General features: G+C 24.4%; 1 protein-coding gene across 1 annotated transcript; it reads left to right on the forward strand.

Moving 5' to 3' along the window:
- Positions 1-191: 191 nt before the first annotated feature.
- Positions 192-13,882, forward strand: LOC129972538 (arrestin domain-containing protein 3-like). Its single transcript, XM_056086702.1, has 8 exons — positions 192-577; positions 4,070-4,142; positions 5,935-6,082; positions 7,569-7,671; positions 8,240-8,496; positions 9,915-10,113; positions 11,897-12,042; positions 13,095-13,882. Exons 1-8 carry the CDS (start codon positions 319-321, stop codon positions 13,143-13,145), a joined length of 1,236 nt encoding a protein of 411 aa, XP_055942677.1. The 5' UTR covers positions 192-318; the 3' UTR covers positions 13,146-13,882.
- The last annotated feature ends 1,054 nt before the right edge of the window (positions 13,883-14,936 follow it).

Raw genomic sequence — 14,936 nt, forward strand, 5'->3', positions numbered from 1 at the left:
AAGTAAATATGAATTATAGAATAAAGAAATGATTAGTAAATAACAGTATTTTTTCGATAGTATCTGAAATATTTCAGCAAATAATAAAATAGATATAATAAGATTTTTTTTTAAAAATCTGTATTGAATTCCTTAGGAATCTATTTTAACCGTGTCTGTAGCGTTTCTGAAAGTAAACATGGTTCTGATTTCATAGTTGTTTAGATATTATTTTCTCCTTTTTTTGTTATTACTTAGTGGTGTTTGAAAATATGAATCAACATCGCAGTAGTGTGTAAAAATAGTCTACGTGAACTAGATTTTTTTAAAGAAAAAAATATGGGAAAGTTACGAGTTTTTGAAATCGTTTTTGACAACGGCAAATCTGTTTACAATCCATCTGAACTTGTGAATGGTAAATGTATAGTAGATTTGAGAGGTGACATGAAAATGAAAACTTTACGAATTTTAATGCGAGGTGTTGCTAAAGTGCATTGGACGGAATCTAGGAGTACAGGCAATCGACTTGGTGCCTATACAGAACATTACAATGCTGAAATAGAATACTTTTTAAAAAGACAAGTTTTATTTGGTTCTGGTAAATAGAATATTTACTGGCTGTTTATTGATTGTGTTCTGTTTAATGCACGAAAATTCTTTAATAAAACAATGGTAGTGTTTTCTTTATTTATGTACTTATAAATAGTTTTATTCGTCTTTTTATCCGTCTGGAAAATTATTGCATTTCTTCTCTAATTAAACTTCGAACTTCATATTTTGTCAATTTTCTGTGTATTTACTGTTTAAAATCTTTTAACTTAAATAATATTATAGTAATCTCTTTTTATGATTATTTTTATTGATGGCTTAAGAAAATCAAAGATATCTGAAAGATATTGATGAAGCCATAATTTACATTTGTCATATTTTTCTAATATATCTTAGTGATATTTTTAAATAAAATGTTATCTTTAAAACCGGAAAAAAAATCATAATAACAGTGAACTGACTAGATCACAAATTATAGTATGTTACTGGAAATAAATTATTTTCTGTTTCAGATATCTAGCTAAATATTTTGATAAGAAACAATTAATATTTGAGAAAAAGAAGAAAAATGATGCAACTATTTTCCCTGAGATTAAAGCAAATTTCTGACAGTTGCTTCTAATTAGTTAAATTGATGTTCTATTTTGAAATGCAAGAGCCATTTTCGTATCATCTTGTAAATTATATTTTAAATTGAAATTCATAAGTATTGTAGTTAAGTACAAAGTATTAAAATCGATTAAAGTTGTTATGTGATGCAATATGCTTACAGCAGTAGAGGTTGTACTTTACTGTTCTAATTAAGTGAATGATTTTAATTACTAATGTAATTAATTAAGCACAACTAACTACATTACAGATTCAGAATTTTTTTTTCAGACAATAAAGTTTTCATGTTATTAAATAAAAAGAAGTTATCCATGATTATTCAAATTATCATAATAATGATTAATTAGTTGTGAAAAATGATCAGTATATAGTTACTTTTAAATATAGAGTTCAGTTACAATTGTAAAATATAGCAATTCTATTCCATATTTTAAGAATTTGGAAAAAAATTTTCATCACAGTCTTCATTCGAGGAAACAGTTTGATTATTAGTAAACTCTCTGAATAACACAGAGCTTAATAAAAGCTCTGAGGTAACAATAAAGAAGGAAGTGAGAAATTAAATTTGTTGGAAATAATATATGAAATCTAATAATCTAATCTGGGGCTGATGTCACAGTAAAATTTACACTATACAATGTGCTATTTGTGCTTACAAATTGAGTAGTTTATAGCATGCTGTATTAAAATCACTTTCTGCTGAGGTTTTATTTAAGCAGTTTAATTTCTGATTGCTCAGCTTGCATTGTCATTTTCTAATATGTATATAGTCTGTGTATATACATAATTTTTTCCATGTATATAGAAATAAATTGTTTCTTTCTGCTGTTCTTGTTACAATTTTTTTTATTGATACTTTTTTCTTTTTTTGCTTATCTCAAAATTTTATCATCCAATTTTATTAATAAGTTAAATTTATGTTATTTTTCTTTCCAATTTCCTTACGCATCACATCCATATTATTATTTTTTGTTTGATGCTGTGTTTTATTTTAAAGATAACTTATATGATTGATGCCTTTTGCTCTGAATTTTTTTAATAATTTTAAAACTTAGATTCAAATGAATTATTTTTTTGTCTTATTTTTCAAATTTATATGTATAAAAAAATACTCTTGTTGGTTGCTTCAAATTTCTCACAATATTTTACATGAATATAATATTCATAACTGGCTCTTTAATATATTATTATACTTATTTCTTTTGTCCTTATATAAGATTGAGAACAATAATCTTTTATTTAATGTTTATCTTTTTACTGTAATGAGAACAATCTTTTATTTAACGTTTATCTTTTTTACTGTAATGAGAACAATAATCTTTTATTTAACGTTTATCTTTTTACTGTAATGATAGAAAAAGAAATTATAATTTGTAACGAATCTCTAAATTTAAAATCTTCTTGGGTCTAAATCCATTTCCATTGTAACTTTAACTTCAGAGTTGCATAGACTATTAATTTTGAGATCGAATGAAAAGGCTGTGGTCTGCAAATTTCTTTTCGAACTAGATGATATTGAAATTTTTCTCACACTCTCACTTTTATTCTTTTTGTGCACCTGCTCAGTTCACCATTTGGTTCTCACCATGGTATGGACAAAGACATCTTAATAAAAACTAAAACTTAGATTATTTGCTTGAAAATGTTAAGATTAAAAATCATCAAAAAACTAGATGGCTATTTCTTCAAACAATGTTTTACTTATACATAGACATATATATCAACATCATACTCTATCAATTGATGAGCTTTAATATATAGTCCATAATCCAAAATTATTGTTTTAATTTAAATAAAATTAATCTTCAATAGATTTTTTTTTGGTTTATGATTATCTTAATTTAAAAATGCAAAGAGCTAGTTGATGAAATTAAGCATGTTGTCTTTACACAAAAATAGCTGATTCTTATCAAGTTTTGAACCAAATTTTTCAAGTAATATTCTGTTTGTCTATGTAGATGAGAAAATAATAATATTCAAAAATAAAACAAGCTAATAAGTAAAAATCTGTGTGGGAATCTAAATAACGTGTGGGAACTAAAATAATGAGTCTTTTAAATTTCAGATGCAATTAGTTAATGGGTAGGGATATTGCTTAAAATTGCATGTGCAGTTTTCATTTCTTTTCATTATATAATAAGATTAAACCATGAACACTTTGTATAATAAAAGTATTCTAGCCAGATGAAAGAAAATTTTCCTGGTTTTTCTTTTTCATAGAAAACTTAGAATTAGCAATTTTGTTGTCTGAAATCAACCATCATTTTACACATTTCAGATTTACTATTGCAAACTATACCTAAGTATGTATAGTTTGCTGTGCAAAATTAAGCTGATTTTGGTCTTTTGCATTATTTTGCAATAATTAGTTTTAGAAGAATGCAGTTTAGTATTTTGCCTAAACAGTGGTATTTTGAAATGCATATTTCCAGATTTGTTCCTAACTGTATACTATTAATGAATATCCAATTTATATTTGAACTATGAACTTCATTACTGTAATTTATTAATTTTCTAGGTTAAATTTTTTACTTCATCTGTGCTTCATTTTTGACTAAATTATTCATTTACTTGTTAGTTATTAATTCTGCATGTTGTTCAATTATTTTCCAATTCCTTAAAAGTGACATTTTTCAATTTAAAATTTGTATTTTTAAAAATTCATCTTTAAATACTGGGCTTTCATATGTTGATTTCATATATCATTTAAATCAGCATATGAAACATTGTGTGTGTATGTTCCATGTTATTTAAAAATATATTAAATAATTTTTTTTATAAAATAAATCTTGATATTTCCATTTTAATACCAAATATGTTTTAAATTTAATGCACTTCTAATGAAAGCAAAAATGCACATAAATCTTCCTTTTGAATTTTTTATTACTAGAAATTTTATATCTTGATTATATAAATCCGTCTCATTTTATAGAAACTGGTGATGGACGAGAAGTATTAACCGAAGGTCGTCATGAGTTTCATTTCTCTTTTCAGTTACCATCTGGGTAAGAAAAGATTATTAAAAAATGTCTATTAATAATGTTGTTGCTTTTGATATTGTGGACATTAATTATTTTTTATTAGTTAAATTATAATTTAATGTTGCTTATGATATTTCCATTAATATTAGCATGTATTATGAATTTGAAAAAAATAAAAGAAGAAGAAGAAAACTCTCTTTTAAATACAGTTTTCACATTTCAAACATTTTTTATAATTACCTTTTATTTATTTATTTCAGTTTTTGTAATCAAATATATCTTATAGCATAAAAGGGTGGTTAATACAGCTTCTCAACTAGGCGTAGTTCAATTAATTTTACTTTAAGGATAATAAGTTTCAAATTATAGTACTTTTCTGTTAAATGGCAACCACTAAATTGCATTTTAAAGTTCTAAGTACAGCAGTTTTATATTGTTTTAAAAAATATACATTTCAAAATGATTGTATTTGTTATATTTGGTAAGTATTTTGGTTGTTATTGTACTAATAAAAAAAAAACAGATTTTTTAAAAGAATTAAAATGATTTTAAATTTAAAATAATAATAAGAAAGATTTCAAAATATTGTTCTTTTTCTATTGTATTGTAAGTAGCTGTTTGTATTGTATGATTCTTCGTTTCTTGTTCAAAACTGTATTATGTTTTTATTCACTTATTTTTTTAAAAAAAAATTCATCAGTATTTCAGAACCATTACCTATTGTTATTTCAGATTATATGACAGCAGTTATTTTTTTTTATCTTCATACATTTCATGTATAAATCTTTCTCTTTATTATTAAGATATTTAAAATCTTTTCTTTATTATTAAGATTACTTAAGTAAACTATTTAATTTTACTTAACATTGATATGATTTTTTTTCTTTTTAAAAACATTACATGAATTAAACTGTATGTCAACTGCATATGTACACAAAGAGCACTGCATGGCTAGAATTATAATAAGCCTATCAGAACCAATCAAGCAAATAGAGAGCATGTATCCATGCCCCACAAATTAAAAATCTTTGTTAACAATTAAAAGTAACATAAATATTTATCTTTTTTCTTTATATGCTGGTTTTTTGTGAAAAGTAATGATAAAAGAAATTTAGATGGTTTTAAATGGATGTCTTTTGTTTAAATATATATAATTATAATAAAATAGTAAAAATCTCATATTACCCAAATCAATATTACAAAATTTTTGAAGCATATATCTTTCATCCCAATAATATCAAGTTATTATACTTACGCCTTAAATTAAGATTTTTTTTTAACTATGTAAATTATTGTTTCTAATAAAGTTGGAATATTTCTGCTAACTTAATTTTTAATGAGTTTCCAGTTTTGATGAACATCCAGGAGTTCAGATAACAATATCAATTTTTCGTTTAGTGTTAATAGCTTGACTGTCAAACAGCTGTTACATGTCTAAATATACTTTGAAGAGAAGATATACTTTGTTAAATTTTGATATCTTACATTTTTACATACTTACGATATTTATGCTATTATATGTACTTAGAATGTTTAAGCTATTAATTACAAAACCTGAAAATGCCATTGTCTGTTCTGTACTTTGTGACTATGGATATTTAAAATTGAATAGTTAAAACCTTTTCTTGCTTCTATGCAATTAACATTTTTGATTTTCTTTTATGTGAAAGGTTTTTAAGTTGATAAAAATGACTTAAAAACTAGAATATGGGTTCAGTTACCTACATCAATATGAAACCTTATGCATAGTGTTTTTTTTAATTCACTGCATGATAATTTCATGATATGTTCACATTCAGTTTTTTTCCCCGTACAGAGGTATTTCAACTTCTTTTGAAGGAAAATATGGAAGTATTCGATATTGGTTGAAAGCAGAAATGGAAAAACCTTGGACTTTTAATCACAAAGCCAAAAAAGCATTTACTGTCATTTGTCCCATAGATATTAATCGTTCTGAATATTTGGTAAGTATTTTTTTATTTGATTATGTTAGATATTTTATTGCTATTATTTTTATTATTTGCATTAAGTAGAAAACCAATTAAATTCACATATTTTATGTATTATTTAAAATTAACTGTAAAAAAATATATTTTTAAAAAAGTTTATATATATATATATATATATATATGTATATGTACATATATGTATATGTATATGTACATATATATATATGTATATGTACATATATAAATTTGTATGAATAATGTTTTTCTAAAATGTTTTCTTATATCCTGATCTGAATTCTGCTTTTTATTTAATTATTTCTAACACGGTCTCTAAAAAATGGACGACTGCATTTCCCGCACTTAGAATGAAGAGATAAAAATTCCTAACACCAATACATTTTTTTTCAGAGACACCTAAGATTCCCTTTTCTAACTTTACACATGTCAAAGAAATCTGTATTAGAATCTTATAATAAAGTAATAAAATCACTGAAGGGGCAAATTTTTCTCTCTTTTGCTCTTGCGTCATGATGTAGACTGATATTCTTATCCCTTCTTATTTACAAAATCTGATAAAATATTATTAGCATTTGGTGAATAAACTTGTTATTAAAACTATATACATAATATGATTCAAATGTTTTTAATATAAATATATTTTGTTGAAATACTTATTTTAGATTTCTAGTGCAAAAGTTTTGGAGTAAAAGAAAATTAAATTTGGTGCATAATTTATATGATATTTTAATTTCTGTTTGAGAATAATGACTCCCGATATTTGCACAACATAAGGTTTGTGATATATCATTAAAAATCACTTGGAAAAAATGAAATATCAATTCTAGTGTTTGTGATGTTCTGTTATGTATGTACTTCAGATGTCAAATAAATGAAAAGGGTAATGATTATTGATGCTTTGTCCTTCATTAGTAACCATGCAAATGCTTTTCATAAATGAATGTGAGAGTAAAACAGATATAAATATTTAATTTTTGATATTGCTAAAATCAATTTGGTGTTTATTATAAAGTGTTTTTTCTGAATGTGTTTAGTAAAACTCTATAAAAGAATTATTGCAAAAACGCAATGAATATGTTTTTGCATTTGAGGCTTTTTCTAATAAGTGTTCTCTGATAACTAAGCAATCAATTCAATTGTTTTTAAATCAAGCATATTTTTTTTCTTTATGACACTAAACAGTTACTGCAATATACTATGTTAATATTTCTGAACAATTTATTATAGTATTTTCCTCCTCCCCCCATACTGTTGTTGTATAATATTCATTAATAAATCTAAAAGAAATTGCATGCAAAGAAGGATAAATTATTATCTTGATGCACAATGCTTTTTTTAAACATATGATCATAAAATTTGCAGTTTTTTTTTTCTTCTTTTCTTTAAATTTAAAAACATTTTGAATTATTATTTGGTTTTTAAAATAAAGAGAATTCTTTTTTTCTCATTTAAAATGTTTTATAATATCTATTTTATTTAAAAGGTACCTGTTGAGAACAACATGGAAAAAGTTCTCTGTTGTTGGTGTTGCACATCTGGTCCCATATCACTATATGCTCGAACTGACAGAAAAGGATACTGCCCTGGTATTATATTTGATTCACATTCACATTATTAATTTTATACACACCATTTTTGTTTTCTTTTGGTTTATTCATTTAGAAGGATTTTTTTTTTCTTGCATAGCTGTTTAAATTTTTATTCTCTTTGTAACAAAAGCTTGACTAAGGATGGATGACAGAAATATTTATTATAATGTTCTGCTTGTTTTTCAAATCTTGTTACAAAATAAAGATGTTTCTAAATTATTATTAGCTTAGCAACTTTCTCCAACATCATTTATTTTTTCCTTAAATTCTGTTGATTTTCATATCTTAACCCAGTCCCAATTCCTTTTGATTTAGCATTCATTTTTGCATGGTGAAAAATTGTTCTCCAATTAAACTATATGTGCATTAAATTGCAGATTAGCCTATTGTTACTCTTTACCTAGTAGAAACTTTTTTTTATTTACCTGTTCCCTATCGGTTAATGTGTACTAACCTTCTGTTATATGCAGTAATTTGAATACCTGAATACTATAAATATTGTCAAAACCCATTTTTTAATGTATTATTTTGTATTTTTCTGCTAAAATACAAAACTTCTTCTTAGGTGAATCTATAGCCATCACTGCAGATTTTGAGAATCTTTCTAGTCGTACCATTATACCTCATGCAACTCTTCATCAGACACAAACTTTTCTAGCTGGTGGAAAATCTCGAACAAGACACAGCAAATACACAATTGTCACGGGTCTTGCCATTCAACCTGGCAGAACCACAAGTTGGGATGCTCAACTTCTTAAAATCCCTGCTGTCACTCCTTCAATTATCAATTGTTGTCTGATACGTGTTGATTATGCTGTCCGTGTGAGTAAAAGTGATTTTGTTTGTTTTCTCATCCAATTTATTTATCATTATTTTGCTTCTGGATCTTTCTTTTTAAATTGTTAATGTTATAGAAATGTTAATTTATTAATATAATTCTATTGAATATGAAATTAAAATTTGAACGTTTAATTTATGCTTTGTTTGGCTAATCTTCCAATTACTCAGTTAAAGTACAGAATCATCTATAAAATATGAATGTTCAGGGTATATATGAGTATATATGAAGATTAATATTTTCCATCTAATTAAAGTGCTGCAAATATCAAAAATATTTAAATAACATGTTTCAATAATTCCTTTTTTTATTATTATGCTAAATTAATTATGAATAAATATTATCATTGGTCAACAATTCATATTCTTTCTTTTTTCTTTTTTAATGATCTGTTGCCAGTTAAATAAAATTGCTGACAATAATAAAAATATATAAAATATATTTTCATTCACAGCACCCAGTATGACTGAATTTTTTGTTCAACTATTAATTGAAACAGCGCACTAAAAACATAATTCATGTTCAAACAGGCATTTTATTTTTACTTTAATGAGTATTTAGTAGATGATATCCTTGATAGTTAGATAGTTTATAGCCTGTTGTTCCATCCATTATATTATACCATTTAAATTATAAGAGACATTAATCATATTTTGTTTATAAATTCATCTGTTTTTAGTATGGAGAAATTTAATTGGAATTATTTGAAGAATGAAAATCAAGCCATTGAGCCTCAATGGTTTGATTCAGATTTTCAAAATATAACATTTTTATTAAAAAAAAAAAAATGTTTGTAAATTTGAATGGGATTTAAAAGTTACCAGCTACTATTGAAATATTTCATTCAAAATTGCAAGAAATTAGAGTTGTGAATTAATTAATAAAAGTTTATTTGATGGGATTAAAAGAAATATAGAGATCCTTTAATAATATTCACTAACATTTTGCTGTTAGTTCTGTCAGTGAATTTTCCACTCGATAATTTGTGACTGTGCCATTAGTAAATTACCTCTCTTACTTTTAGAATAATTTCTTTGCTAATATAAATATCATTTTAATTAAAAACATTTTTAAAAACAACTTTTTATTAATGTACTAAATAATAGAATTTTTTAATTTATTTTTTACCTTTTAATCTTGATATTCAATATTTTTCTCATCATCAGGTAGTATCACTGGTACTGAATTAAAATTTGGTTTAATTATAATTAATTGATAGTTAAATTATGAAAATGTTAAAATATTGCATTGCCAGTGAAGACACACAGACTCTAGCACATCAGAAAATCAGTGAAAGAATCAATTACAAAATTACCACCTTTATAACACATAAAACAAGCTGATTTAAATAAAAGTAATTAAAGAGAAATATTTAATAATAATTTTTAAAATTTCTTTTCAGATATCTTTGCAAATTCCAGGCGCTTATAATTTGAGCATGGATCTTCCGGTTCTTATTGGAACTGTCCCATTGCGTCCTGCCAATTATCGTCATATGACTCCAATTCTTGAAAATGGAAATGAAATCCCTGAGAGTCCAATGTACTATCAACCTGCTCCACCATACAGTGAAGTGGATATGTCTTCGATTCCAGTAGAACGTAAGACACTTCGTTTATTATTACCATATGTTTTTATCGATGCTTGTTGTATTAAATAATATATGGGGTGTCCATTTTAATCAGGATTCATTAATTTATTTCTAAATCATTAAACATAGACATTTATTTCCAAATAGAAAATATTCTAAATACTGAATGTAAAAATGATGTTTTGTTTGTTTGAATTAATAAATATATAACCGAAAAAATTATAAATTTTTAGATGGTCCCTCATTTTTAATTATATTTAATAGAAAAGTCTAGAAGCTCTTAACTTTTAAAAACATAAAAAGTTTTGCATTTCTACAATTAAAATGAAACTTAGAATATTAGTATTTGAGATAGTTATGATGATGAAAATTTTACAGTTTGCTCCTAGGAAGATCCACTAATCTGTGCATACTGTTTCCTGTAGGTGTCTTTTAAGTGTTCTAAAATAATTAAATTCAAAGTCTAATAATGTAGTCAGTTTTGGTTGCATAAAAGTGGAACTTATTTCATTTGAAACATTGGGTTAAGAACATTTTATTAGATAAGCTAATAGTATTGAGGACTGTATAAATATTTGGATCTTGTAATTTTTGGAGCAGCCTATTTTAATATAATTTTTTTAGATCCTTTAGAGCATTTTTTTTTTTTTTTCTATCTTTAACTGTTCGGAAATTACTATTAGAACTCCATTAAAATAGCCATACTATATTTTTGTGATTAGATTGTTTTCATAAAAAAAATATAAATAGATGTATAAACACATACTGAACTATTTATTTTATCATCTTTTTTTTGTAATAATTTTTTAATGGAGAAAATTAAAGTTAAGTAGGTTGATTTTCTTGAATTTTGCATGGTTATATGCTATATTTTCCATGTAAATTGTTTTAACAAAATATCAGATATTTAAAATAATTGTTAAATCTTCTGATAATAAAACTCAATATATAAAAATCAGTGTTCTAAAAAATGAGAAAGAAAATATTTAAAATGTTTATTGCCACTAGACCTAATTTCTATTAATAGAATTTAAAATATAGAGCTACATTTTTAATTTTTGAAAAAAACTGTTTTAAGAGAACATTTCAGGTGCTTCCATATCACTAAATTTTTTTTCAGATATTGTGTAAGCATTTCTAATTTCATATATTTTTTGTAGATAGACTTTTCTTTTATGCTATACACATGGAATGATAAAGAATCATTTTAATATCAAAAGCTTTATTTTTGTATTAAAATGAATAAATCTGATAAAATATTTTTATGAAACTTTAAAAAGGTTTATAATTTTAATTTCACCACTTAATTCAGTTATATTTGGAGTTTCGAAAATGGGATATAGATTTAAAAATTTTAAGTCACTTTTTTATCTGCATTGAATTTTAATGATATTGCTAACACAGCTTTCACATATGTTTATATACTTGGGCTCATGATTTTTTTTGTGGCTTAAATTTGTTAATTATTGTTTGAGAATTCTTGTTTATTTGTCCTGTAAATAAATTTGTCTTTGAATTATTATTATTTTGAATTAGATATTAATTTAGTGCTATGTGAATTTGAGTTAACATAATGCTTATATTATAATGTTTTCCCTTGGTACAAGGTTAAAATTTTAGTATTTGTTAATAAATTTTATTTTTAATATGTGGTTTGTAAAATTTTATTTATTATTTCTTATGAACTCAAAACTAAAACATCAATGTTCTTTTTAGTTTATGCTATAGTTATTACATTCATAAATTAATTGGTGTTTTAATGTATTGTCTAAAAAGAAATTCGCTTTCAATAGCTCCCCCAACTTATGCTGAATGTGTAGAAGGCTCTGTTGATATAGCAGATGAAGATGATGATAACATAATTGGGGATACTCGATTTACTCCAATGTATGCCTATGTCCACAGTTACCATCATCAGCCCCCACCAGCTTATTCAGAAGTAAGTTGTTTGCATCTGATATTAAATATACTTTTCTAGCATATTGATTCTGTTGGAAATATTGATGATGATTTTTATTTTAAGATTAAGGGAAATAGGAGAATTTTCTTACATAAATATTCAATTTGAAAAATTAAAAAGTTTTATTATAACTTTATATATATATATATATATTTATTTTGTTCTCAAAGCATTAATAAGACTGGTATGAAAATGTAAATCTTGCTTTGTTTTATATTTAAGAAAATATCATTTTGTCTATGAATTATCAAGTATTATTTTTTATAAAGAAAATTCCAAGAGAGGTTAAATTTAAAAATAAAAAATAAAAACATGTTTAACACAGTCAGCTTTATATTTAAACTCTGAAAATTCAGATTACTTTTTTAATTTTTTTAGATAAACATTTTAAATAGTTTTATCCAACTTTTTTTTATATTCAAGCTCTTATTTTTTCACATAATTATAACATATTTTTTTTGTTGGTTCTGATGTAACTTTCTACTATTTTCTCTTTCCTCTGGAGGGGTATTGCATATATATATATATAAGCATTGTGTTTTTTTTTAAAGCATGAAATATTTATTTTTAGTATACATACATACAAGTGTTATTAATTTATTCTGACAGCAAAGAAATATGAGTTTAATGTTTGTATTAAATAAGCATATATTCTTAAAATATTGCTTTACTTCAATTCTATCTCATTTCACTAGTAAGATAAAAAAAATTTATTTACTAGTCATAACTTAAAAGTTAAATATTCTTGCAAAATAAGCACAAATGCAAATTAATTTCATAGAATTATTTTACAAATTAATTTCATTGACTTTTAGTTTGAACTGAAACTTTATATGATTTCATTTTAAATGATGTGTTAGTTAAAGTAAGGCATATAATTTTATTACAATTACAATAAATACCTATACTTTTATTTTTAATTCTTTTTGCAGTTTTAGCTTTAATTCTAAAATTCAATTTAATGTTTAAACCCAAAATGTATATTTTTCTACACTATAACAGATGTCTAACTTTTTTTAAATATTTTCTAGATTGATCCTCAAAATAGACAACAATATAGTTATAGTTCAGAAATTAGTTGAAGTTAAATCTTTTCTGAACATTCATCTCAAGTTTTGCAGAGCCTTTTGTGTGAATATGGTATTCACTTCGTGGTGGCGGTTGGTGATTGTCTTGAAAAGTGCTGATGAATACATTTTCTTGTGCTTAATCATTTAAATGTTTTTTTTTGTTGTGATTTAAAGTTTGGTTTAGCATTGTGTGAAGCTTTTATGTTTCTAAGAAATAATAATAATAAAAGTAAATTTAGTTACCTTATATTGTTTATGCTTTGCTTCACAGGAAAGTATAAATATTTTAGATGTGTCTTTGACTTTCTAATTGTTGTATTTCATGCAGTTTACAAATTCTATTTTTAAAAAAGCTTTTTACTGTTTCATTTTAATAACTAATAAAAACTTTTTAAATATAATTTGGAATTTAAGTACGAACAAAAATTTTGGGATTCCTTATGTTATGTTTTATTCAAGTATTCAGAGCACAAATTATTTATTCACTGTAACGCATTGTGCATAAAGAGTGTTCATAGATGTCTGTTGAGAATATGTTGTATTTGTATCTCAGTAAATAGAGTTATAATACTGTCTGTTAGTAAATGTTTTACTAATATTGCATATAAACTCTGAATGTTGTTGAAAATATTCAGTATGAAAACGACTTGATTATCCTTCCAATTTTTCACAGAGTGATAAAAAAAATTAGTAGCTAATTGCTAGTTGCTTATTTACATTTTTTTATATGTATTGGTAGTAATATATCAAACTTTCTTAGAATTGTTAATGAAAATTGCATTTGAAAAGTGTCTTTCATTATCATTTGCTATATTCATATATAGTACATTATATTTGTTAACTTGTATTACATATCACAGAACTTTCATGTATTAAAAAAATTATACCATATTTTTAATACAGAATACATTGATATTTCTTTTTAGATGTAGTCTTCCAAAACTTTTATTCTATATTTAATATTAATTTTTGAATGTTATTTCACTTCATTCTGATAATTATATTATGTCTTAATTTTTAATCCATATCATACAGCATCATTTAAAATAAGTGTAAAACTCAAATGCCAGCAAAGGTCAGGTAAAAGTTTAGGAATATTGGTGGTGGTGGTGGGGGAAGCTACTTCAATTTTTATTGAATATAGGTTTATTTTAAAAGCATAATATAAAATTATATTAAAAGCAAATTGTAAAAAAAAAAAAAAAAAAAAAAAAAAATCTAACATTTGGTATTTTCTCATTACTTCTATCTCTCCTACTTTGGGAGAAATCCTGTATTCAGTAGCTTCTTTCTAGCTGAATCTGACAGGAAAATAATTGCTAATCTAAGTACTTCCAAATGTAGAAATAATTGATCTAGTTTTTCAAATATGGGTGAGAAATGTTTACAAAACTCAGGGATTCAGTGTTTGCTGGCTTGCAAAGTTATCAGTTGTGGATCTTGACTTTGATAACTTTGATTTAAAATCAATCTCTTTTTAATTAAATTAAATATGAAATCTTAACACCTTCATTGCTTAATTCTTGTTATTACATCTGAACTGGAAACTTCTCACATTATAAAGGATAACAATGATGAAAATACATTAATGTTTCTACATAGTTTGTAATTGTACATCTATAATAAAAAAGAAATCAACATTGCATAAAAATGAAATGTAAATGTATTTGTGTTATATGATGTATTTTAAATAAACACTGAATGCATATTGTGCAATGTGAAACATATCAAATACATATACAAAAAGGTGATTAACAAAATTGTATTATATTTATATATTATAAAACTTCATTATCTTGTTCT

The sequence above is a fragment of the Argiope bruennichi genome, chromosome 6 (genome assembly GCF_947563725.1).
Source record: "Argiope bruennichi chromosome 6, qqArgBrue1.1, whole genome shotgun sequence".
In the NCBI taxonomy this organism is placed as follows: domain Eukaryota; kingdom Metazoa; phylum Arthropoda; class Arachnida; order Araneae; family Araneidae; genus Argiope; species Argiope bruennichi.